This window comes from Suncus etruscus, chromosome 11 (assembly GCF_024139225.1).
Source record: "Suncus etruscus isolate mSunEtr1 chromosome 11, mSunEtr1.pri.cur, whole genome shotgun sequence".
Taxonomy (NCBI): domain Eukaryota; kingdom Metazoa; phylum Chordata; class Mammalia; order Eulipotyphla; family Soricidae; genus Suncus; species Suncus etruscus.
In genome coordinates, this window is record NC_064858.1 from 85,049,416 (window position 1) to 85,075,424 (window position 26,009).

Here is a 26,009-nt window from a genome sequence, read left to right on the forward strand (position 1 = left end):
TTAACTCCTGTGCTATCTCCCCCTTCCCCACTCTCCATAACATTGAGAGGCAAAAAGAGCAGGGAAAGGCTAATCAGGAAGAACTAAATTTAGACTCATTTCAATATTCCTTATTGCCACCCCCTTCGACAGCCATTTCAATTCCTGGAGAGCATTACACATTGTGTCCCAACCTAAGCCTCCGGCCACAGCCACCACACACTCATTTCCCCTGGAACTGAGCCTGCATACCTGGGCTCCCCAAGTAGGGGAATGATGCAGGGAGGGAAATCCCACCTGCTGTGAGTCACCTGCTGCTCTAAAGGGCGGGTCTTCCAATGCAGGGACCTTAAAAAGAGACTGCTAGACAAGGGGACCCAAAAATTAAAAAAGGACAGGAAGTGGCTCAGATACTGGGTGGACAACAAAGGGAACAAAACCAGAGACACAAGAACAGACTGGCTCTGAGCTAGGAGAAGTGGGTAGAGATTCCACAGGCCGAGGACTGGGCAAGGACAAGGGAACCGGATCTGAGAAGTGGTCAACATGATGCTGGGGAACAGAGCTCTGCTGCCGATGCTATTGCTGCTGCTGCTGCTGTCTGACACTACTGAGGGCATGGCTGTGGCTAAGAGCAGTAACCCTGCTTGGGGCCAGTGCCAGCAGCTCTCTCAGAAGCTCTGCACATTGGCCTGGAGTGCCCACTCCCCCCTTGGGCATATGGTAAGTGGCAGCAGCTCTGAGAAGGGACCAGCTAGGTAGAGGCTCATGAGGGATTAAGAAAGGTTGGAGGAGATGGGTTTGGAGGAGTCCTGGGACTGAAGGGTTTAGGTGGGTTTGTACGTTGTCATTTCTTCACACTGTCCACCCCCTCTGGCATTCCAGGATCTGCCACGAGAAGAGGGAGATGAGACAACAAACGATGTCCCTCTTATCCAGTGTGGGGATGGCTGTGATCCCCAAGGACTTAAGGACAACAGTCAGGTACTAAGATGTGATGGGGCCACCAGGAAGAGGAAACTGGGGACATAGCAACAGGGTAAATTAGAAGTGATCCTGGGTTCGGACCACTATAACAAAATGCCTACGAAGGCTAGAAACAAACAAGCTTTTGTTTCTCACAATTCTGGGTGCTGGAGCTCTAAAATGAGGGTGTCTCCACCTCCCTTACATGGTAGCTCTTTGATAAGAGGAATAATCCCATGCTCGAAGACCCCACACTCACACTTCACCTCCCAGAGGTCCCACTTCATTCCAGAACTTGGGGGGAAGTGGGTACCACGGTTCCATGTGAATTTTGTGGGAATTCATTCAGGCCACTGAAAGAGTCCAAGAAAGGCAATGCATTGGTTGGGCTATCAGTGAAAGAAGCATGTTTCATGGCTTTCCTCTCCCTAGTCCTGCCTGCAGAGGATCCACCAAGGCCTGTCTTTCTATGAGAAGCTATTGGACTCCGACATCTTCACAGGGGACCCTGCTCTGCTCCCTGATGGTCCAGTGCATCAGCTTCACACCTCCTTGCTGGGCCTCAGGAAACTCTTGCAGGTATAAATGAGGGGCCTGGAGACTGATGACAGGTGACAATGGCTGCACATGGGAAGGGTTATGTGCAAAGGATCTAGAGTCTTTTTTGATCATGCCCTATGTTCTTTCAGCCTCAGGGACACCAGCAGGAGACAGAGCAAAGCCCAAACCTCAGTCCGAGCCAGCCATGGCAGCGCATTCTGCTTCGACTTAAGATCCTTCGCAGCCTTCAGTCCTTTGTGGCTGTGGCTGCCCGGGTCTTTGCTCATGGAGCAGCAACTTTGAGCCCCTAAAGCCAGTAGCTAAAGATGGCACCCACATCTCTACACTCAATACTAAGATGAATCCATCTGCCTGGGCACCTATGAACCAACACATTAATTAGCCCGTTAATGCTCACTGGTCTTGGATATGTTGAAAATTGCCTCTACTAAGTTATGATGTTTATCTAGAACAAAGACAACGTTGAATATTTATTAGATGGGAGGGAAAGTTTGGTATTATTTATCCTCAATGAAGATATTTGGGGTGAATTATTTATTTTATTTATGCTAAATTATTTTTTCCAATAAACCTTGTTTTTTAATGAATAGCTGTGTCTAATATCTAGCCTTGATTGGGGAAAAAATTAAACAGAATGGAAGAATATAACCAAGAATACTCTTTAATTTTCTTGGGTCACACCCAGGACTCTTTTCTGGCTTTATGCTCCTCCTGGAGAGGCTTGGAGTATGTGGTAAAGGGGAGTGAACCCTAGTTAGCTGCATGCAAGGGAACTTCCCTACCCACTGTGCTCTCTCTCTCTAGACCTGCGAGGATTCCTTCTATTTGCAGTTACAGCTGAGAGGGAGATTTCCTCATAGCCCCCTGTGTGTAGAGTAACTAGATCCTGTTTTCCTTTCCTCCTTCCGTGCACTGTTTTTGCCAAAGAGAGAGGGATTTTCTGTGAGTTGTCTGTGGTGCTTCCACGTTTCATTTGTGCTAGCTGGGCAGTCACAGGCTGAGGTGCTCATACTCACCTGTAGTACCTGCCCTGTGATCACACTCCTTTAGTTGAGGTACTTACACATGAAACACCACTTTGTGGCTCCTCACACACATCTGGATCAGGTACAATCAGAAATCACATGCATGCAAGGGATCACAGGTATTTGTGCCAGGTCCAAACAAGCAGAGATGCCAAGATCATGATCTGCTCAGGTGGCAGTACTGGAGAAGAACATGTAACCCAAATGGCATTCTAAGCCACTAAACTACTACCTAGGTCCCCAAGATTTTTGTTTGTTTGTTTTTTGGGTCACACCCAGTGATGCTCAAGGGTTACTCCTGGCTTGGAGAACCATATGAGATGCTGGGGGATTGAACCACAGTCCATCCTAGGTTAGCTGCGTGCAAGGCAAATGCCCTACAGTTGCGCCACAGCTCCGCCCCCTCCCCAAGATTTTTTTCCAAGATATTTTTTGTTTTTTGGGGGGACATATCTGGCAGTACTCAGTTAACCTGGTGTTACTCCTGGCTCTGCAGTCAGGAATCACTCCTGGCAAGCTTAGGGGACCATATAGGATAACAGGAATCAAACCCAGGTTGGGGGCCGGAGAGATAGCATGGAGGTAAGGCGTTTGCTTTTCATGCAGAAGGTCATCGGTTCGAATCCCGGCGTCCCATATGGTCCCTCGTGCCTGCCAGGAGCAATTTCTGAGCATGGAGCCAGGAGTAACCCCTGAGCACTGCCGGTGTGACCCAAAAACCACAAAAAAAAAAAAACAAAAAAAAAAAACAAAAACAAACCAGGTTGGCAGGGAGCAAGGAAAGCATTTTACCCACAGTGATATTGTTCCAGCCCTTCTCAAGATCTTTCTGATCTTAATCACCATAGATCTAAACAAACTGAGATTACAATGGGATTAAGAAGTATAGTTCTGAGGCTAGATAGCTAGCTCAGCAGTAGGGCATTTGCCTTGCATGTGGCTGACCCTAGATGGACCTGGGTTCAATTCCTGGAATCTTGTATGGTCCTCTGAGCCTGCCAGGAGCAATATATATATTTTTTTTGTTTGTTTGTTTTGTTTTGTTTTGTGTTTTAGGTCACACCCGGTGGTGCTCAGGGGTTAACTCCTGGCTCTGTGCTCAGAAATTGCTCCTGGCAGGCTTGGGGGACCATATGGGATGCTGGAGATTGAACCTGGGTCTGTCCAGGGTCCAGGGTCGGCTGCATGCAAGGCAAACATCCTACCATTATGCTATTACTCCACCCTTTTTACTTTTTTTTTATTTTTGGGCCACACCAGGCGGCACTAGGGGTTACTCCTGGTTCTGAGCTCAGAAATTGCCCCTGGCAGGCACAGGGGACCACATGGGCTGCCAGAATTTGAACCACAGTACAACCTGGATTGGCTTCTTGCAAGGGAAATATCCTACCACTGTGCTATCTCTCCAGCCCCATAACAGGAGCGATTTCTGAATGCAGAGCCAGGAATAACCCCTGAGCACCACTGGGTGTGGCCCAAAAACAAACAAGTCACATCTATTTTGTGTACAGAGGACATTTTACGAAAAGGAAGGTAAGAGCTTGGGAGACAGTTCAAAGAACTGGAGCACATGCTTTCCATGTGGGAGCTCCGGGTTCCCCTATATCAGCATAGTCCATTGAGCACCTCTGTATATGGAACCAACCTTGAAATGAAGGTAACTTCCCCAAATTAATGATTCTCCCTAATTGGAGATTCCTTCAGGAGGTACCTGACTAATGAAGGGGAACCAAACTGCCTTTTCTCCATAGTCACATTACAAAGGAATGAGCAAACCCTATTCTGTCAGCATTCACAGCTCAGTGACAATAAACTAATTGCACAATTATTCATACCCATCCTCTCCTAACACACACGCACAATTCCTATATAGCACACAACCACCCTTGGAAGAATATGGACCAGGAGGGATGCACACAGCAGGAATGTAAGAAGAAACAACAAGAACATAGAACAGGCCGCAATGTGATGCGCTTATTCCAACATGAACTGCTGGTGTCTCACAAAGTTATCATTGTGAAAATAATATTTAGAGGAAAACATTTCCAGGTCAGCACTGAATTTATTAGCTGCTCTGTTCTCTTTCTGAACAGGCCCTGAAATACGCCTGTTAGAAAACTGACATCTCGGGCCCGGAGAAATAGCACAGCGGTGTTTGCCTTGCAAGCAGCCGATCCAGGACCTAAGGTGGTTGGTTCGGATCCTGGTGTCCCATATGGTCCCCCGTGCCTGCCAGGAGCTATTTCTGAGCAGACAGCCAGGAGTAACCCCTGAGCACTGCCGGGTGTGGCCCAAAAACCAAAAAAAAAAAAAAAAAAAAACTGACATCTCAGAGCCAGAGAGATAGCACAGCGGTAGGGCGTTTGCCTTGCATGCAGCTGACCCAGGACAGACGGTGGTTCTAAGACCAAATCCCATATTGCCCCCTGAGCCTGCCAGGAGCAATTTCTAAGTGAAGAGCCAGGAGTAACCCCTGAGAGCTGCTGGGTGTGACCTAAAAATCAAAACCAAAAAGAAAACCAAAAAACTGACATCTGGGGCCAGAGAGATAACACAGCAGTAAGGCTGTGGTTTGAATCCTGGCATCCCATATGGTCCCCCGAGCCTGCCAGGGTCGATTTCTGAGTGTGGAGCCAGGAGTAACCCCTGAGTGCTGCCGGGTGTGACCCAAAAATCAAAACCAAAACTTTTTTTTTTTGGGGGGGGCACACCTGCTTGATGCTCAGTGGTTACTCCTGGCTAAGCGCTCAGAAATTGCCCCTAGCTTGGGGGAACCATATGGGACGCCAGGGGATTGAACCGTGGTCCTTCCGTGGCTAGCGCTTGCATGGCAGACACTTTACTTCTAGCGCCACCTCACCGGCCCCACAAAAACAAAAACTGACATCTCAGGATACACTAGAACCATAACTGAGAGCCCACACAGTAGTCCCCAGTGCTTCTTAGGGAATGTCTAAGATGTGACAGATGTGATGTTGTTCAGAGCCTCATAATAAACTACCAGCAAGTTTCTAAGATCCTGAAATTTGGTCTTTGCCCAGATCCACATCCAAGTAAAAGAAACCCTCCTCTAGGCAAATAATATTTATTATATTGCACAAAAGAAAGGAGATAAATTTTATTTAGTTTTGGGACACACCTAGAGGTGCTCGGGGCAGTTCTCAGCTGGGCTTCTCATAGTCCTTTAAGTTATCTCCTCAGCCCAAGGGTATATTTTAATAGAGAAATGTAAAAAAAAAAAACAAACTGTAAAAATAACACATTCTGGGGCCGGAGAGATAGCATGGAGGTAAGGCGTTTGCCTTTCAGGCAGAAGGTCATTGGTTCGAATCCCAGCGTCCCATTTGGTCCCCCGTGCCTGCCAGGAGCAATTTCTGAGCATGGAGCCAGGACTAACCCCTGAGCACTGCCAGGTGTGACCCAAAAACAAAAACACAAAAACAAAACAAAACAAAACAAAATAACACATTCTATTCAATACTCTAAAGAGCAATTCTTTTTTCTTTATTCCCTCCCTCCTAAAGAGCAATTATTAAATTCCCATCCCTAGTCTCTAGGTCCCATCGGATGGGATGGGATTTCTCTGAGCTGGGGAAACAGAGCCCAGGTAGAGTAAATTGTGCAAAGCAGTACCGGTCCAGTGGACTGTCAAGAGCATTTAAATTTGCAGGGAAGGGGCACACACAACAGTGCTCAGGGGCTCTGCACTCAGAAAACACTCCTGGTAGGCTTGGAGGATCATGATGGATAATAGGGCTTGAACCTGGGCCAGCCATGTGTTATCACTCCAGGCCTGCGTGTTTAATTTTTTTAAATTGTTTTTGCTTTTGGGTCACACCTTGCTGTGCTCAAGGTGTACTCCTGGCTCTGCAATCAAGGATCACTCCTGATGGTACTTAGGGGACCATATGGAGTGCTGGAGACAGAACCTGAGTAAGCTGTGTGTAAAACAAGTGCTCTACTTTCTTTACTATTGCTCTGGTCCTGTCAGAAGCATTCGAGGGGGGAGGAATGGGTATGACCACTGAAGGGAGTGGAGAATACAAGAAAGAGAGGTTCTGTATTCTGTTCTTTCATATGATGGGAGCTTTATATTATGGGGCTGAGGCAAAAAACACTCAGTTCCTACACGAAACAAAAACCGCTGAACTTGAGTCAGGAGTGACTCAAGTTATTTGCAACCATATGAGATGCTAGGGATTAAAACTGGGTTGGCCACTTTCAAGAGAAATGTCCTACCCATTCCCTCGATGGCGAACCTATGGCACTTGAAGGCCTTGCAGCTGCACGTGGGAAGGTCCGCAATTAAGATACGCGGCATGGCAGGAGGCAAGTGTGCCGGTCTGCTTTGCAGCTCACCTGGCAACAGGGCCGAACTTGCCATTGGGAGGACCGGGCATTGTGCGGCAGTTTGGGCACCCGGGCTCAAAAAGGTTAGCCATCACTGCTGACTATACTATCTCTCCGGCCCCAGGAAGAGAATTGTTATGCTTTTTTTTCCTTTCCCTGTCTCCTAAAAATTGTTTTTGTTTTGGCCACATCCAGTGGTAAAAGAGCTTATGCCTGGCTGCTTTCAGGAATACTTTCTGGCAGTGCTTGGGGGGGCCATAATGTATTTGGGATGCCAGGGATCAAGAATGGGTCAGCCATGTGCAAGGCAAGTGCCCTACTCACTGTACTGTCTCTCCAGTCCCCACTCTCTAAATTAACCCTGAATTCTCCTCTCCTTTGGAGAACAACATCACAATGTGGGGGGAGAGAAGAGACAAGAGATGAAAAGAACATTGGTCCAAAATTTCTAGAAGTCGGAAGGAATCAAAGTCCGGTTGTGGAGAAATGGTTGGATTGGAAGTAGTCATCGGCCTCATCCCTGCTGTTCTGGTCGCACAACAGTGGGTCACCATTGGTCATGATTTCTTCGAAGTTCATGTTTCTGAAGACTGGGCAGTTCAGAGAAAGAGGTCAGGACCAGACCCGAGGTAAGGAGACCCCAACACAGTGAGAAAAGTGTGGAAGACAGCCAGAGAGGCCAGGCCTGAGCCTGAACGGTCCCCCCAAGAAGGACTGGAAGTCAGGGCTCAGCCAGTTCTGTAGGTGAGGGAGGAGAATTGGGAAAGAGACTGTGCCCCTCTTCCCTAGCCCCATTTCATCACTTACTCTCCATTTCCTCAGTGTTCACATTTCTCAGATCAGGAGGCAAGTCTGGCTCGATTTCTCTCTGTGTAAAAGGACCTGGGAGAGGTTCCCCGTTCAGTTCTGCACCCAGACTCAGTTCTTGTATTCTAGCTAGCTCCCCACTCAACAGAGGTTCCTGCATGGTCTCCAGTGTTGGCTCTAGCACCAGTCTTGTCTCCAGCATGGGCTCCAGCAGCAGGTCTTCCCCAGGCACTGACCCTGGAGCCAGATCCAGAGTCAGGTCTGGTAACTCCTCTTCAGGATCCAAATTATCAAGCTCCAGTGGTTGTGGCTGCTCCTCCGCCTGTCTGGACAACCCAAGGAAGACAAGGGACAGGGCCCAGTGATTTTGGTGAAAAGAGGAATGAGAGAAAGCAGATAAAGAGTCATGGGGCCTGCGAGGTGGCGCTAGAGGTAAGGTGTCTGCCTTGCAAGCGCTAGCCAAGGAAGGACCACAGCTTGATCCCCCGGTGTCCCATATGGTTCCCCCAAGCCAGGGGCAATTTCTGAGCGCTTAGCCAGGAGTAACCCCTGAGCATCAAATGGGTGTGGCCTGAAAAACCAAAAAAAGAAAAAAAAAAGAGAATCATGGGGCCAGCGAGGCTAGAGGTAAGGTGTCTGCCTTGCAAGCGCTAGCCAAGGAAGGACCACGGTTTGATCCCCCGTCATCCCATATGGTTCCTCCAAGCTAGGGGCAATTTCTGAGCACTTAGCCAAGAGTAAACCCTGAGCATCAAACAGGTGTGGCCCGAAAAACCAAAAAAAAGAAAAAAGAATCAGAAAGCCTGAGAGCACAGTCTTTGGAGCCAGGCTTGTCTGACTATATAAACCCTGTCATTTACTAGTGACTTACTTAATTTTTTTTTGGGGGGGGGAGCCACACTTCGTGCTGCTCAGGGATAAATCCTGGCTCTGTGCTCAGGGTTTACTCCTGAAAGTCTCAGGGGACGATATAGGGTACTACTGAACCTACATCAGCCACATGCAAGGTCAGCACCTTACCTACTGTCCTATCTCTCCAGATCAATCTTTCAAACTTATTAATCTGTAAAATGGGAATAATACCTAGTAAAACTTGAGAGGCAACTTAAAAACAGTGCTTTGGGGGACTGGGGAGATAGCTCATGGCTATTTTCTTTTTCTTTTTTTTTGTTTTTTGGGCCACACCTGGTGGTGCTCAGGGATTACTCCTGGCTGTCTGCTCAGAAATAGCTCCTGGCAGGCACGGGGGACCATATGGGACACTGGGATTCGTACCAACCAGGTCCTGGATCGGCTGCTTGCAAGGCAAACACCACTGTGCTATCTCTCCGGGCCCTATTTTCATGTTCTTTGCACACAGGAACATAGGAGCCCCTTGGTACTAAAGGGGCCCCCAAACAATAAAAATGAAAAAACAGGGAGAAACATAAGGGGGCTTGAGCAGGTAAGATGTTTGTCTTTTAGGCAGCTGATAGGGGTTTAATTCCCAATGCTCCTATCGCCCCAAACCCTGCCAGGAGTGATCCCTGAACACAGAGCCAGAAGTAAACCCTGAACACCCCTTTTGGGATTACCTAAAAGTGAAAAAACAAATTAACAAAAACAAGCAAACAGGACCCAGAGAGATAGCATGGTGGTAAGGCATTTGTCTTTCATGCGGAAGGTTGGTGGTTCAAATCCCAGCATCCCATTTGGTTCCCCCGAGCCTGCCAGGAGTGATTTCTGAGCATAGAACCAGGAGTAACCCCTGAGTGCCGCCAGGTGTGACCCAAAAAAACAAACCAAATCACAAACATAAAACTGGGGGCTGAAGCGGTGGCGCAAATGGTAAGGTGTCTGCCTTTCCCATGCTAGCCTAGGACGGACCGGACTTCGGTTCATTCCCCCAGCGCCCCATATGGTCCCCCAAGCCAGGAGTGATTATTGAGCGCATAGCCTGGAGTAACCCCTGAGCGTCACTGGGTATGGCCCAAAAATCAAAAACCAAAAAACAAGCCCCATAAAATCTATATTTTCAGCTGAAGACCATAGGGATAATGTAATCTGCTTCAGAGAAGAGCTGGAGTGATAGTATAGTACAGCAGGGCATTTGACTTTCACAAAGCTGACCCACGTTATATCCCTGGCATCCTATATGGTGTTCCAAGCACTGCCCAGAGTAATTCCTGAGTGATTACTGATCAGAGTGATTCCTGAATAATTAATTACTCCCGGCTCTTCAGAAGTAAGCCCTGAGCATTGCTGGGTGTAGCCCCCCAAATAATTAACAATGACAACAAGCCCCCAAAAAGCATTATCAAAAAGACTTGATAAATGAGAAAATAAGCAAAAGACTTTTAGCTCATAATAAATGTTTCTAGCACAAGACTGTTGTTACTACCTACTCAGATGATCTCTCATACTGTTTTTTTTTTTTTTTGGAGAGGGGGGAGATGGTGGAGATTGATCTCAGGTTGGCTACGTTCAAGGCAAATGCCATACTTGATGTGCTCTGGCTCCCTCATACTTTTTGGTTTTGTTTTGTTTTGAGTCACAACCAGTGGCGCTCAGGGGTTATTCCTGACTTTGCGTCATTCCTGGGGACAATATGAGATGCTGGGGATCGAACCCAGTCAACTGCATGCAAGGCAAATGCTCTACCTCCTGTGCTATTGTTCTGGTCGCATGCATTATTTTATTTTATTTTTTTTTGGTTTTTGGATCACACCCGGCAACACCCGGCAACGCTCAGAGGTTACTCCTGGCTCTATGTTCAGAAATTACTCCTGGCAGGCTCAGGGGACCATATGGGATGCCAGGATTCAAACCATTGACCTTCTGCATGCAAGGCAAATGTCTTACTTCCATGCTATCTCTCCAGCCCCTATTTTTTGGGCCATACCCATTTGACACTCAGGGGTTACTCCTGGCTAGAGGCTCAGAAATTGCCCCTGGCTTGGGGGGACCATATGGGACATCAGGGGATCGAACTGCTGTTTGTCCTAGGTTAGCATGCTCAAGGCAGATGCCTTACCTCTAGCGCCACCTCCCCAGCCCTCACATACATTTTTTTTTAAGAAGCTCTAAAAAAATCTAGTATCATCGTTGGTGTAAGCAGCTAGCTGGTCCTATGAGAGAGTCTGTTATTATCAAGGAATCTCTGGGGGAAATCATTTAAAGAGGACAGTAGGTGCCTAAAAGGGAGAGCAGGACCCAGAACAGAGATGGAGAGTCAAATCTCACCTGTTAGAAACCACAATGAGCTTATGTTTCAGGTATTTTCTCTGTTCCTGGAAGTCAACTATGGGGGACATACAAAGAAAGAAGAGTCAGTAGATGAGACACAAAGCCCCAAGGTCCTCCTAATGTTTTTTTCTTATTTTGCGGGGTGGGGATTATTCCTGGCTCTGCACTCACAAATGGCTCGTGGCTTGGGGGACCATATGGGACACTGGGGGATTGAACCACAGTCCGTCCTAGGTCAGCTGCGTGCAAGGCAAACACCCTACCGCTGTGCCACTACTCTGGCCCCTGTCCTCCTAATGTTGACTGGCTCTGACAGTCAGGGCTCTCCAACAAATTATGTTTCCCAGGAACATATCCCTGACTCCTTTGGATATGGGGGTTCCCACCTGGAAGGAAGGGTTTGGGTCTGTGAATGCCTGAACATCCCTACAAGCTACCAGTGATGTCTGGCAATGATCCCACCTTTCTCCCAGTAGTAGCGACCAAAAGCCTCATCCCGGGGTATTTGGGGATAGAGGAAGCGCAGTGGGTTCTCAGGGATGTTCTGTGTGGTCAGCATCTGGTAGTGGCGGATGATTTCGGTCAGCGGGAGCCTCTGAAGCACCTCCTTGGTGTAGGGCTGCACTGAATAGATGACCACCTTATCTGGAGAGTGAGTGAAAGATGGTTAGTCAGAAGGCAATGGCTGGGCTAGAGGCTGTCCTTGACTGCCCAGTCCTAATGGTGCTGAGAGATTTAGGACAGATCCAAGGATCTGCAGAGGAGCAGAAAGGACAGAGCAGAGCAGCTGACCATCATCCTGGTGCTCCACCCACGAGCAGGTAATGCCCCCTTCTGATGTTTCGCTGAAGCGTAGTAGAAAGGTGCCAGGCATGGACTTCTTCAGCAGCCGGCGTTCCTGGTTTCGGCTCACAAATCCCATGATGAATCTAGAACACAGAAAGCATCTGTGAAACTCTGCTACCTCCTATCTCTTTGCCCTCTGTTGCTGTTGTTGTTTTTGAGGGGGCACAACTGGTTTGTCGCAGGGTTTATTTCTGTCTGTGTTCAGGGATCGTCACCCCAGCGGGGTTAGGGGCATGGTTCTAGGGATTGAACCCTGGTGTGCTGTGTGCAAGGTAAGTAAGTGCCTTACCCACTATACTATCTCTCTATCTCTCTGGTCTCTCCTTGCCCCCATTGTATAGGGAGAAAACGCCCATTTTGATCCTGGTTTGGCTACTTACAAACTGCTCCCTCTCAGTCAAGTTACTTCCCTTATATTTGCAAGAACCAAATCCTAGGGGCTGGAGAGATAGCACAGCGATAGGGTGTTTGCCTTGCAAGCAGCCTATCTAGAACAGACAGTGGTTCCAATCCCGGCAGTTCATTTGCTCCCCCGAGCCTGCCAGGAGTGATTTCTGAGCATAGAGCCAGGAATAACCCCTGAGCATTGCTGGGTGTGTCCCAAAAATAAAAAATAAATAAAAAAAAAGAACCACATCCTAGTGTTAGAGGGTATATGAGGATTCAGTCAGGTTGTGGAGATAAACATTTTCTTGTATGAGGCCAGAATAATAGTACAAGGGGTAAGGCTCTTGCCATGTATATGTCCAGCCCCAGCTCTAATCCTAGTACCACATAGAAATCCTGGGGTGGTCAGAGCTGAATAAACCCTGAGCAATGTTCGTTGTGGCACAGTATGAAAAAAACAAAACATTAAAATTGAAGGTATAAACTATTTAATAAGGGGCCAGAGAGATAGTACATCAGATAGGGTACTTACTTGTATGTAGCTGACCTAGATTTGCTCCCTGTTACCACATATGTTCCATCACTTCCAGTAATGATCCCTGAGTGCAAAGCTAGGAGAAAAGCCTGAACACTGCTGGGTATGGCTCCAAAACAAACAAGCAAACAAAAAAGAAAGGAAAATGCCAGTGGAAGGTTTATATAGGGGCAAGCGGTTTGGTAGAAAAGAATTTGGGGGGCCGGGCGGTGGCGCTGGAGGTAAGGTGCCTGCCTTGCCTGCGCTAGCCTAGGACGGACTGCGGTTCGATCCCCCGGCATCCCATATGGTCCCCCAAGAAGCCAGGAGCAACTTCTGAGCGCATAGCCAGGAGTAACCCCTGAGCGTCACAGGGTGTGGCCCAAAAACCAAAAAAAAAAAAAAAAAAAAAAGAAAAAAAGAAAAGAATTTGGTGGAAAGGGGCTGAAGAGATAGCATGGAGGTAAGGCATTTGCCTTGCATACAGAAGGACAGTGGTTCAAATCCCGGCATCCCATATGGTCCCCAAGCCTGCCAGGAGCAATTTCTGAGTGTAGAGCCAGGAGTAACCCCTGAGTGCTGCCGGGTGTGACCCAAAAACCAAAAAAATAAGAAAAAATGTGGTGGAAAGGATATAAGTTTGGGATGACACGGAACTTGGATCCAACTCTTTCTCCTTAAATACATTCTTCCTTCATTTCTTCCTTGAAACAAGCATGACAAAACCTATCCCACTATAGGGCTAAACTGTTAGGAGAGAATTCATGAAAAGATCCAGAAGACCATGGAACACATCAGATGCTTCACAAATCCAGGCCACCACCATGACTGCCTGAGTAGCTTTGCATTGGTATTTACCCTTTATGTTTACCACATAAAGTGCTGAATACTCTCTCAAGGCTAGCATGACGGGTAGGAGGAGGGGAGAAAGAAGGAAGAGTCAGCAAGGGAAGACTCACCCATTAACCCAGAGGTCCTTTAGGTGGTCGTGGACCAGTTCCAGAATTTTGTCCAGCCATGTCCAGAACGGCAGCTTGCCGGGGGGGCTCTCTCGCTGAATGTGGAAAGGGAAAGCAGGAGGGGATCAGGGAAGGTCCGTGGTGTGACGAAGAGTCAGAGGAAGGGATCTGGATTAAGCTGAATGAACATACTTCAGAGTATTACCTTAATAAAATCAGCCCAGGACAGTAATGTATCCTGGGTCTTTGCATTCTTTCCTGTGAGCAAGCAGAGTTAGATGAGTGATGGATGCAAGGCCAGTGGCCCTGGGTTAGAAAGGACAGAGGGACTGGCCCACAGAGACTAAGAGAAAGAAAAAGTGGCTTCTACCAAACAGCTTGTTTCTCAGCATGTTCAGTTGCTCCACGCTGAGGCCTCGGCCAACGTAGGAGGAAAACTGCCAGCTGAGAGCAAGACCCAACAAGTTCCAGGGCGCCTTTGGAGGGTTGGAGAAGAACTGTTGATTCTACAAGGGTGGGAGGACAGGGACAGAGTTGGGAAGCAGAGTCCTCATCCCACTCTTGCCCTCTGCACCCTCCACCTGTGGAGCACACCCATCTCTTACCTGGGGTTTGGTGCCGAGTAGATTGAACCAGAGGACTGAGGCCCAAGCAATGGACAGCTGGTTCATATTAGAAATGATCACCACAGGGAGGGTGTCAGTCTGTTGAGAGAGGGGACGAAGATGACTCTCAGTTATAGCAGGCCAAAGGAGGGAAGACCACATATGAGAACTCCATTTGACCCCTGCTGTATCTTCTCTCTAGCTAGCTTCATCCCTCCTCGCCTTCATGTCCACTCACTTTTAACTCCTGCTCCAGTCCCTGATAGGTGTATTTGATGGTGAAGCTGATGATGTGTAGTTCCTCGGTCACACTCACCAGTCCCTGAGATAGCCAAAGACAAAGTGACAAAGGAATCCCCTAAAAACATCCCCCAACTCTTCTGTCCCAGCCTCACCTTACTGATGCCTTTTCCAGAGTCGCCTGAGCGTTGCTCCTTCAGAGTCTGTGAATTAGAGGGAAAGCAAAGGTTCAATGAGGGAAAGCAGGGCCCCAAGGACTCTCTATTCTGGCTTTGTATGTTTGTTTTGGGCTACATCTGGAGATGCTCAAGGTTCACTATTGTCTCTGTGCTAGGGATCACTCATGGCAGTGCTGGGGAACCCAAAGGTATGCTAGGGATCGAACCCATGTCAGTCACCTGCAAGGCAAGAGTCTTGCCCGCTGTACAATCTCTCTAACCACTCTATGCTGATTTTGACCTCAAGATTTACCAATGTTTGAGAATTTACCTTCAATTCTTTTTTTTTTTTTTTTTTTTTTTTTTTTTTTTTTTTTTGGGCCACACCCGGTAACGCTCAGGGGTTACTCCTGGCTATGCGCTCAGAAGTCGCTCCTGGCTTGGGGGACCATATGGGACGCCGGGGGATCGAACCGCGGTCCGTCTCCTAGGCTAGCGCAGGTAAGGCAGGCACCTTACCTCCAGCGCCACCGCCCGGCCCCACCTTCAATTCTTTATTCCATTGACTTATATTCATTCCCCCCTAAAAAGCTGAAGTTACTGGGCTTAGGGTACACTACCTTGCATATGTCAATCCCCAACACACACACACACACACACACACACACACACACACACACACTACACACATGAAAAAGAACTTGAGCCAGGAGACGGCTCGAAGGAGTAAATGTATGCTTAGCATGTGGTCTCCCACACGCCTGGATTCAATCCTGGCATGGCATGGACCACGGAGAAATACTAGGAATGGCCCCAAAGCATTAAGTTGGGAGTAGGCCCTGAGCACTACTGGGGCAGCACCCCAAAACCAAAACAGAAAACCAAAAATATATGTTACTAACCTTCTTGGCCTAAAACGATACTACAGCAGCTAAAGGTGCTTGCCTTGCACAAAACTAACACCCTCCCTGGAACCAAACATAGTCCCACGGTACCACTAGAGGTCACTCTTGAGCACATAGCGAGGAGTAGCCCAAACCTGACACCAATTCACCCAAAAATAAACAAACCCACAACCCAAAAACTAGCCCTTCTTACCATGTAGCCAAAGTCCCAAATTAAGCCATTATTCTGCCCTTTGTCAGGGGTCAAAGTTTTCTGGTTTGAAGTGATAATATTGAATTTCCGGAAGCTACTCCAGGAGGGAGACAAAAGAAAAGAGGAGTTATTCTAAAATCTCAAGAGGCAAACAACAAAATTCCACTTCATTCCAGACCCTCCCTGCTCCTTTCAGCCATGTTCCATCCAGATTAACCTCCTCCTTGTTTGTGCCCCCAAAGTGATTATATGTGTCACATGGTATAGAGATATGTAGCATCCCTGTCAGACACCTACCCTTGTAATTGAGACGGATTCCTGAAAAGAAATACAAAAACATTAGGAAATAAAACAGTATAGAAGAAGTTTGATTGCTGGGATCAAATTCAAATCTACAGCTCGTATACTACATGGCTTTCAACAAGAGGCACTCGCTCCTTGAACTGGTTCCCTCCTCCTTTTCTTTTCTGGGGGAGCTTTTGCTTTTTGGGCCTCACTCAGTGGTTCTCAAGGGTTACTCCTGGCTGGGAGCTCAAAAATTGCTCCTGGCAGGCACAGAAGACCATATGGGGTACCAGGGATTGAAATCAGGTCTGCAGCATGCCAGACAAATGCCCTAGCTGCTGTGCTATCGCTCTAGTCCCTGATTCCCTCCTTTGTTTTTTTTTTTTTTTTTGGGCCACACCCTGTGACGCTCAGGGGTTACTCCTGGCTATGCGCTCAGAAGTTGCTCCTGGCTTCTTGGGGGGCCATATGGGACACCGGGGGATCGAACCGCGGTCCGTCCTAGGCTAGTGCAGGCAAGGCAGGCACCTTACCTCCAGCGCCACCGCCCGGCCCCTGATTCCCTCCTTTGAATGGTGCACTGATACTTAACTTCTGATCATAATTAAATGCAAGTCACAAGGTTCTCAACAAGAGGGGTGAATTATGATTTCTATGGAGTAAGTTTGGAGGAGGGAAAGACAGAGACCAGCATACTGTTGTGAGCAGTGGGTATCTCATCCCAATCCCCAATCAGGCTACCTCTTGGCCACTACTTGGTCCCACCCTCACCTGCCCCAATTAACCTGTCAATGAAGACTTCTGTTGTTAGTGACTTATTGCCTTCTTGAAGTCTCACCAGCAGCCTGAAAGAGAGGGAATTAGAGGGGAAAACTGGTCACTCTTAATCTCCAGGATAGATCTGATGTTTGAAAAAAGTAAGGATTAGAAGAACTACATAGCTATAAGAAAAGATAAAATCTGGGCCGAAGAGAGTTTAGCAGGTAAGGCGCTTGCCTTAAATATGGCTAACCCACGTTCCATTGCCAGCATCCCACAGGGACCTCCCAAGCACCACCAGGCATGATTCTTGAGTGCAAAACTAGGAGTAACCCCTAAGCACTGCTGTGTGGCCCAGAAAATGAAAAATAAAAAATAAAAAACAACCTCCCTCCCCAAAAAGAAAAGATGAAATAATTCAAGTTGCTGCTATATGGAGGATTTGAAGAGTATTATGTTGAGTGAAGCTAGAGAGAGAGGGACAAACACAGAATGATCTTTTTTCTATGTGGAGTAGAAAGAAACACAGTTTGGGGGGGGGGCAGTGTGATAGCACAGTGGGTAAGGAGTTTGCCTTTAATGCAGCTGACCCAGACCTGGGTTTGATTCCCTGTAACCTGGATGGCTCCCCAAACTTGTCAGGAGCGATTTATGAGCACAGAGTAGGAATAACCCCTGAGTGTCGTTAGGTGTGGCCCAAAAATTTGATCCCCCTCCCAATAAAAAGAAACATAGTTGGGAGGGTGTAACACATGCCCAAAGGTGACAGAAAATGAGAACTTGTTTTCAGTAGAAAGTTTATCAAAGGGTGGGGAAAACAGGATAGTAGGAACACTAGGACAATGGTGGAGGGAAGCAGGCATGCTGGTGGAAGGTGTGGTGCTGAAATGTGTTATGTATAAAACCTTACCATAACAGCATTGTAAATCATGGTGCCTAAAATTAAAAATTAAAAAAAAAATTTAGGGGGGGCCCAAGAGATAGCATGGAGGTAAGGCATTTGCCTTGCATGCAGAAGGATGGTGATTCGAATCCCGGCATCCCATATGGTCCCCCAAGCCTGGGGCGATCTCTGAGCGTAGAGCCAGGAGTAACCCCTGAGCGATGCCAGGTGTGACCCCAAAACAAAAACAAACAAACAAACAAAAAACAAATTTAGGGGCCAGTGTCATCGTATAGAGGGTAGGGTGTTTGCAATGCAGTCAACTCAGGTTGGATCGCTGGCATCACAAATAGTACCCTAAGTACCACCAGGAGTGATTGATCCCTGAGTATAGAGCCAGGAGTAACCCCTGAGCACTTCTGGGTAAGGCCCCAAAATAAACAATAACAAAAATGCCCAAACCGCCAAACATTTTAAAAGGGAAAAAAGATTATAAGCAGTAATAGATTAAGAGAAAAAAGAAAGAAGGAAGGGCAGGAGTGAGGACATTTTTAAGTTCACGAAGCAAATTGCGCAGGACTGGAAAAAGGAAGCAGGCATGAGCAGGCGGGCTCTGTAAAACCAACCGTGTTCTGACAGTGAACTTGTTCCCAGTCTTGAGGATGAGGGGTCGATGGGGAGTCTGGGGCATGCAGGGCTGCGTTTCTACCACGAAGGCCCTGGACAGAGAGACACAGGAGAATTACATCACTCAGCATCTGCCACAACTCCCCTTGTTCCAGCCCTGTCTCCCCTCCACGCCACCTCGTCAGTTGGGTACCTGTGGAGCAGGCGCTGGAGCAGCTCTGTGACCTGGGCGTCCAGCAGGCCCACTCCTTTGAAGACAACATCATTCCGGTATTTGATTTCGAGGCTCATTTCCTTCAGTTGGTTCAGCAGCTGCCGCAGGTTGAACAGTATTTTCCCTGTAGCTGTGAACCTAGATGTCAAAATTGGAGGGAAATCCATGAGTTTAACTCTTTGTAAAATCAGAAACTAATGGAAACAAAAAACCAAAACAAAACAAAAATTCCCAATGAGGAAGGATATGAAAGATCATTCAACATGATTCATAATCCAATCAAAGTCTTTTTCAGGGGCCGGAGCGATAGCACAGAGATAGGGCGTTTGCCTTGCACCCAGGATGGACGGTAGTTCGATTTAAGGTATCCCGTATGGTCCCCTGAGCCTGCCAGGGGTGATTTCTGAGTACAGAACCAGGAGTAACCCCTGATCACCGCCGGGTCTGACCCAAAACCCAAAACCAAACAAACCAAAAAAAAAAAAAAAGTAATTTTCACGGAATAATTATTGACATAATAAAGTTAATTTTCATATACTTGAAATAAACCCTACACACTTCACTCCTATTAATGCAAATAAATGTTTTGAGGAGACAGGTACTGTTATCCTCATTTCACAGATGTTAAAACTGAGGCAGATTTTAGGTGTGGCCTAAAAACCAAAAAAAAAAAAAAGTAGTAATAATAAGAAATGTTATGACAGATAAGGTGCTTGCCTTGCACACAGACAACAAGGTTTAAGCCCTAAGTATGACCAAATGCGGCCTAACCCCCCTCCCCAAAATAACCTCAGAGATATAGGGGTTGAGAAATAGTACAGTGATTAGTTTAGCTTAGTTTTTGGTACTAGGAATTGAACCCGGAGCCTCACACATACAAAGCAAATGTTATGTTGCTGAGTCATATCTCTGATCCTACAACTCAATTTTTGTTGAATAATACTACAGTAACAACATCTGGGTAGTAAGGTAATTTTTTCCTGCTCAGGTATTTCCTTCCTTCCTTCCTTCCTTCCTCCCTCCCTCCCTCCCTCCCTCCCTCCTTCCCTCCCTCCCTTCCTCCCTCCCTCCCTCCCTCCCTCCCTCCCTTCCTGTTTTTGGGTCACACCCGGCAGCGCTCAGGGATTACTCCTGGCTCTCTGCACAGAGACCATTCCTGGCAGGCACAGGGGACCATATGGGATGCCAGGATTTGAACCACTGTCCTTCTGCATGCAAGGCAAACGCCCTACTTCCATGATATCTCTCTGGCCCATAAGGTAATATTTTCTTCCCTCCTTTAAAAAAGAAAAGGCCTCCCAATTCTTACCACAGGCTGTGTTCTTTACACTGACTGTATAGAAAGAGGAGGTACAGTAAATGCACGGCCCTTGCCTGGTCTGTATTATGAATTGGGGGACAAAATAAAATAAAAAAGAAAAGAAAATATATTTCTCAGATATTTTTTAAACTTTATTTATTTATTGATTAATTAATTGATTGGTTTCTGGGCACACCCAGCAGCGCTCAGGGATTACTCCTGGCTCTGCACTCAGAAATCACCCCTGGCAGGCTGAGGGACCATATGGGATGCCAGGAATCGAACCAGGTCCCTCCTGGGTCAGCCAAAATGCAAGGCAAAGGCCCTACCACAGTGCTATATCTCTGGCCCCTCTCTGATGTTTAAGTGATTAAACAAGGCAAGAATCAGAATGTGGGGCCGGAGAGATAGCATGGAGGTATGGCATTTGCCTTTCATGCAGAAGGTCATCGGTTCGAATCCCGGCATCTCATATGGTCCCCCTTGCCTGCCAGGAGCAATTTCTGAGCACGGAGCCAGGAGAAACCCCTGAGCACTGCTGGGTGTGACCCAAAAACCACAAAAAAAAAAAAAAAAAAAGAATCAGAATGTGGGGCCTGGAGAGATAGCACAGTGGTGTTTGCCTTGCAAGCAGCCGATCCAGGACCAAAGGTGGTTGGTTCGAATCCCGGTGTCCCATATGGTCCCCCGTGCCTGCCAGGAGCTATTTATTTCTTTTTTTTTTTTTTTTTTTTTTTTTTTTTTTGGGGGTTTTGGGCCACACCCGGTAATGCTCAGGGGTTACTCCTGGCTATGTGCTCAGAAGTTGCTCCTGGCTTGGGGGACCATATGGGACACCGGGGGATCGAACCGCGGTCCGTCCAAGGCTAGCGCAAGCAAGGCAGGCACCTTACCTTTAGCGCCACCGCCCGGCCCCAACCAGGAGCTATTTCTGAGCAGACAGCCAGGAGTAACCCCTGAGCACTGCCGGGTGTGGCCCAAAAACCAAAAAAAAAAAAAAAAAAAAAAAAAGAATCAGAATGTGATTGCCATTTTCACCAAAGAGACAGAGTAGGTTCTAGGGGACTGGAGAATAAGGGGGTTAAGGTGCTGTCTTGCATGTAGTCAATCTAGTTGAATCCCTTATCTCCTGAGTACTTTCAGAAACACTCCTCCAAGCACCTCTGAGATGGCCCAAACCCCCAGCCATCACCAACTTCGCCACATAAAAGAAATAAAATAGTGGAACCAGAGCCATAGCACAGCAGGTAGGACACTTACCTTGCATTAGGCTAACCCCGGTTCAATCCCTAACATCTCTTATGATTGATTTCCTGAGCACCAACAGGAATGATTCCTGAGCCCAGAGACAGAAGTAAGCCCTGAAAATTGACAGGTATGGCCCAAAAATAAAAAAAAGAGAGAGAAAGAGAGGGAAAGAAAGAATGCACTCTGGGATAACTGGATAAAGAGTAGAAATGGGGCCCGGAAAGATAGCACAGCGGTGTTTGCCTTGCAAGCAGCCGATCCAGGACCAAAGGTGGTTGGTTCGAATCCCGGTGTCCCATATGGTCCCCCGTGCCTGCCAGGAGCTATTTCTGAGCAGACAGCCAGGAGTAACCCCTGAGCACCGCCGGGTGTGACCCAAAAAAAAAAAAAAAAAAAAAGAGTAGAAATGAAGAGCAGGGGTTGAGGGTGCAGCTTGATAACAACTTAGGTTTGATTTCCAACACAACACAAAAATACACCAACAGGGGCTGGAGAGATAGCATGGAGGCAGGGTGTTTGCCTTGCATGCAGAAGGACGGTGGTTCAAATCCCAGCATTCCATATGATCCCCTGAGCCTGCCAGGAGCGATTTCTGAGCACAGAGCCAGGAGTAACTCCTGAGCACTGCCGGGTGTGACCCCCCCCCAAAAAAAAAATACACCAATAGTAACAAAAAATGAAAAGCAGTATGGAGCTGTAGGACTAGGATGATACTGGGGAGCAGAGATTAAGGAAAGTATTACCTATCACAACCATACAGGGCCTTAAAATTTATAAAGTACAAAATTGGGGGAGGTAGACAATGGCCAGGGTAGCACAAGTGTGGGGTGTGGGGCCTCTCACCATTGCTCTAGCTTCTCCAAGCCACAGTGCAGTGGGGCCCCAATGCAAGCTTTCTGCTGCTGGGCTTTCCATTCATCCAACTTGGGCAGGAGGAGGTCCACTAGGGTAGTTAATCGGCCCAACAGAGCTTTAAATTCATCCAGTGTCTCCTAGGGAAGATTTCAGATGAGCTATGAGTGCCTCTCATCACCAGCATCCACACTCCAACTTCAAACTGAGAGACAAAGACAGCTAAGTGAAGAAGTCAGGATTCCAGCCACCTCGTCCCCAATTCCCTACTGCCCTCTCCCCCTCTTCTTCTGATTCCCACCTTTCTAGACTTGTCCAGTTCATTGGCAGTTTGCTGCAGCACCTCGAGTTGTTCTTTCTTATGGATGTCCAAAGAGGATGTTTTCACTGGATGGTAAAAGTGAGAGTCAGACATGCACTCAGACCTCAGGCTATTTCTCCTCTCCCTTCTGATGCAGAGGAGGGATTTTTTTTTTTTCCAAAAGGGCACAACTGGAGCCGAAGCAATAGCACAGCGGTACGGTGTTTGCCTTGCACATGGCCAATCCAGGACAGACCTGGGTTTGATCCCCAGCATATGGTCCATATGGTCCCCGGAGCCTGCCAGGAGCAACTTGAGTACAGAGCCAAAAATAACCCCTGAGCGATGGGTGTGACCCAAAAACCAAAAAGAAAACAAACAAACAGAAGGGTGCAACTGGTAGTATAGTGTTCAGAGGTTACTCTTGGCTCTGAACTCAAAGGCCACATCAGATTCTACTTGAAGACTTTACATAGTGCTGGGATTTGACGCATAACTATAACTATAGTTATGACTATAGCATAACTATAACGAAAACCTTAACCTCTGTCCTTTTTCTCTAGCACAGAAATTTTGTTTATCTTCTGATTTTAGGTCGCACCTGGCAGTGCTTAGGGGAAGGAATCTGTGCTCAGGGGTCACTCTGGTGGTGCTTGAAGAACCATGCAGTGCTGGGGCTTGAACCTTAGCACAGCATGCTGAGATATCTCTGGTATAAGAAGGGGGTGGGTCTGAGGGCCACATCTAGAAGTGCTCAGAGCTTACTCCTGTCTCTGCATTCTGGGATTATTTCTGGAGAGCACAGGGGATCATAAGAGAGTGGAGGGGATTAAAACTGAGACAGAAGTCTGCAAAGCAAGAAAACATGGGCACTTCTTGGCCCTCAAGCAAATTCTGAGTGATCCCACTTGGAGCAGCAGCCCACTTTATCTGCCAAGGCAGTTTTCCCTAAATTTCCACTAATACTCACTATCTGTCCCTCAACCACAACTCCAGTGTGAACCTTATGACATACCTTGGCACTTCAAGCTTTAAAAGCCAAGACTGTAGGCAGAGAGGTAGGGTCAAAAGGTATTCACTCTTCCCATAAGACACCTGTATTTCTCCCATACTTCATGTGCTTCTTACCTTTGACATTGCAATTAAAGCGGAAGGAGAAGATATCTTGCAGGTCTTTCAACTGTTCCATGGATTTCTCCAGCGTCTGTAGAAGGGATGAGACCCAGATGAAGGCTACTTCTGACGGAGGACACAGGCTGAGTCCTGCCTGCCAACTCTTGCCACATCAACCAACCGTTATCCTGGTCCTTAATTCTACAATCCGGAATTCAATTTCATGCTGCTTGCTCTCCACAGACACTTCATGGACTGGCTCTTGTTTCTGAAATACAAAGCTCTCAGCGCATTTCAACTCTGATCTTTCTTCCCTGAAATCCAGACTAGGAATTTCTACCACAGGATGTCAGGGGATATGAGGCAAATTTTGAATCCTTTCCCTGTCTCCTCTCTATTTCAGCATTACCTCCTGAACTGTTCTTACCGACTGAGCTGTCTGAGCCTTGATCAAAATTTGTTTTTCTTCTCGAAGGAGATTAAATATCATTTCGGCCAACTGGATATGGGCGTTGGGTAAGGCCTGTGGAGAGAAAGAGAAAAAGTCGGTCCAATTTAACTGCTTTAATAATTGTTGCCTCTATTTGCTTTGTTATTGCCTTTGGGCCAAACCTGGTGATGCTCAGGAGTTACTCCTGCCTCTGCTCAGGTTTCAATCCTGCTAAAACTTGGGAAATGCTATAGGATGCTGGGGACTGAGCTTGGGTCGGCTGCATGCAAGGTAATACTATCACGCTGGACTCAATAACGCACTCTAGATCTTCCCTACCAGTGACTCCACTACCTCCTCTCCATAGTGTCTCTAGTCTCACTAGTTCCCAAAATTGAGCTTCCTCCCAGCAGTGTCATCTAGATTCTGTTCCTGTCTATGTCAGTGATCCATATAGTACCACTCTGCCCTTCTTTTTCTTATTTCTTTTTTTTTTTTTGGTTCACACCTGGTGGTGCTCAGGGGTTACTCCTGGCTATCTGCTCAGAAACAGCTCCTGGCAGGCACTAGGGACGACATGGGACACCGGGATTCGAACCAACCACCTTTGGTCCTGGATCGGCTGCTTGCAAGGCAAACGCCACTGTACTATCTCTCCGGGCCCCTGCCCTTTTTCTACATCTGTCCCTATGCTTTTTTTTTTTTTTTTTTTGGTTTTGGGGTCACACCCATCACTGCTCAGGGGTTACTCCTGGCTCTCTGCTCAGAAATTGCCCCTGGCAAGCACGGGGGACCATATGGGATTCCAGGATTCGAACCCCCATCCTTCTGCATGGAAGGCAAATGCTCTACCTTCATGCTATCTCTCCAGCCTCCGTGTCCCTATGCTTTTGTCCTCTAGGTTCTACTATACCAAACCCTACACTGTATTCCTCTACACTCAGCTCTTATTCCACTTTGTTATTTTGGCCCCCTCCTAGCACCTGAATTTCCCGATGCATTTTTCGCAAGTTGTGCTTGAGCAATATGCACTGTTCCCCGCTGCAGCGTCCAATCTCATTGCTCAGTTGTTCCAAGAAGTGAAAGAAGAGCATGTTAGCCTTGCCCTCATCATTGCCCAGTACAGCTTGATCCCTGGAGACCAGAAAAAACAAGGATTACTATCGCTGCTGTGGTCTCTCCAGTTCCTTCTTGCCCTCAGAGTCTCCATGATCCTGGGGGCCCCGAAAAGAGAATGACATTTGTCATCATCCAGTTTCCTGAAAGGCTCACCAATTCTGGTCCTCAATCCAGACAGCCAAGTGCTGCCGAACTTCCATTGGCAGGAGGCTATTTGTATAGAGTACATGCAGCTCCTCATTAAATGGGCTGTCAATATTGTGCAACATCTCCCACTGTGCCATTTTGGTCTGATTCTGAAGGATGAAAAATGAGTCTCAATTAGCACTTTTGCTAGGGTAAATCATCCACAGTTTCTGACTGTGTTATGTTTATCTGTTTATTGCCTCATTTGGGGGCTATTGCAAGCTCTATGCTCAGAAGTTGCTCTCAGGGGCTGGACAGATCGTATGGAAGGTAGGTATTTGCCTTACACACAACTGACCTAGGTTCAATCCCCGCATACTGTATGGTTCCCCAAGAAAGCTGGGAATGATTCCTGAGTGCAGAGCCAGGAGTAACTCCTGAATAATGCTGGGTGTGACTCAAAAACAAACAAACAAATAAACAAAAGATGTTTTGGGCTGGACAGATAGCATGGAGGTAAGGCATTTGCCTTGCATGCAGAAGGACGGTGGTTCAAATCCTGGCATCCCATATGGTCCCCCGAGCCTGCCAGGAGCGATTTCTGAGCGTAGAGCCAGGAGTGACCCCTGAGCGCTGCCGAGTGTGACCCAAACACAAAACAAAAACAGGGCCCAGAGAGATAGCACAGCAGCGTTTGCCTTGCAAGCAGCCAATCCAGGACCAAAGGTGGTTGGTTTGAATCCTGGTGTCCCATATGGTCCCCCGTGCCTGCCAGGAGCTATTTCTGAGCAGACAACCAGGAGTAACCCCTGAGCACCGCCGGGTGTGACCCAAAAACAAAAACAAAAAAAAAACACAAATAAAACCCAAAACAAACAAAAAACAAAAAAGATGTTCCTTGTGGCGGTCAGGGACCGTTATGCAGTGTTGAGAAGTGATCCAGGGTTGGCTGATTATAAGGTAAGCCATAACTCCTATACTATGTCTTTGACACTCCTGATATTGATTTATGACTGCAAAAACTGAAACAGG

At 47.4% G+C, this 26,009-nt stretch overlaps 2 protein-coding genes and 1 pseudogene across 2 annotated transcripts; 2 read left to right on the forward strand and 1 right to left on the reverse strand.

The window, feature by feature from the left end:
* The first annotated feature begins 528 nt into the window (after window positions 1-528).
* IL23A (interleukin 23 subunit alpha) lies at window positions 529-1,796 on the forward strand. The gene is made up of 4 exons (XM_049784091.1): window positions 529-702; window positions 865-963; window positions 1,378-1,524; window positions 1,635-1,796. The coding sequence occupies exons 1-4, from the start codon at window positions 529-531 to the stop codon at window positions 1,794-1,796; spliced, it is 582 nt and encodes a 193-aa protein (XP_049640048.1).
* Window positions 1,797-7,329: 5,533 nt separating this feature from the next.
* Window positions 7,330-25,135, reverse strand: STAT2 (signal transducer and activator of transcription 2). The gene is given in 24 exon segments (XM_049783001.1): window positions 7,330-7,352; window positions 7,355-7,471; window positions 7,689-8,014; window positions 10,911-10,968; window positions 11,376-11,558; window positions 11,706-11,842; window positions 13,620-13,714; window positions 13,825-13,877; window positions 13,990-14,125; window positions 14,225-14,323; window positions 14,463-14,546; window positions 14,620-14,667; window positions 15,721-15,814; window positions 16,018-16,038; window positions 16,791-16,850; window positions 18,274-18,366; window positions 18,468-18,626; window positions 21,880-22,028; window positions 22,190-22,275; window positions 23,318-23,393; window positions 23,484-23,570; window positions 23,730-23,825; window positions 24,716-24,866; window positions 25,005-25,135. Coding segments are annotated over 24 exon segments (2,562 nt in total).
* Window positions 19,781-19,892, forward strand: LOC126023254 (uncharacterized; annotated as a pseudogene).
* Window positions 25,136-26,009: the final 874 nt, after the last annotated feature.

Bases quoted from the DNA above. Each gene is read 5' to 3' on its own strand.
- IL23A (XM_049784091.1), top strand. From the start codon at position 529: ATGCTGGGGAACAGAGCTCTGCTGCCGATGCTATTGCTGCTGCTGCTG. The intron at 703-864 runs GTAAGTGGCAGC...CTGGCATTCCAG, and splicing joins ACTCCCCCCTTGGGCATATG to GATCTGCCACGAGAAGAGGG. The intron at 964-1,377 runs GTACTAAGATGT...TCCTCTCCCTAG, and splicing joins GACTTAAGGACAACAGTCAG to TCCTGCCTGCAGAGGATCCA.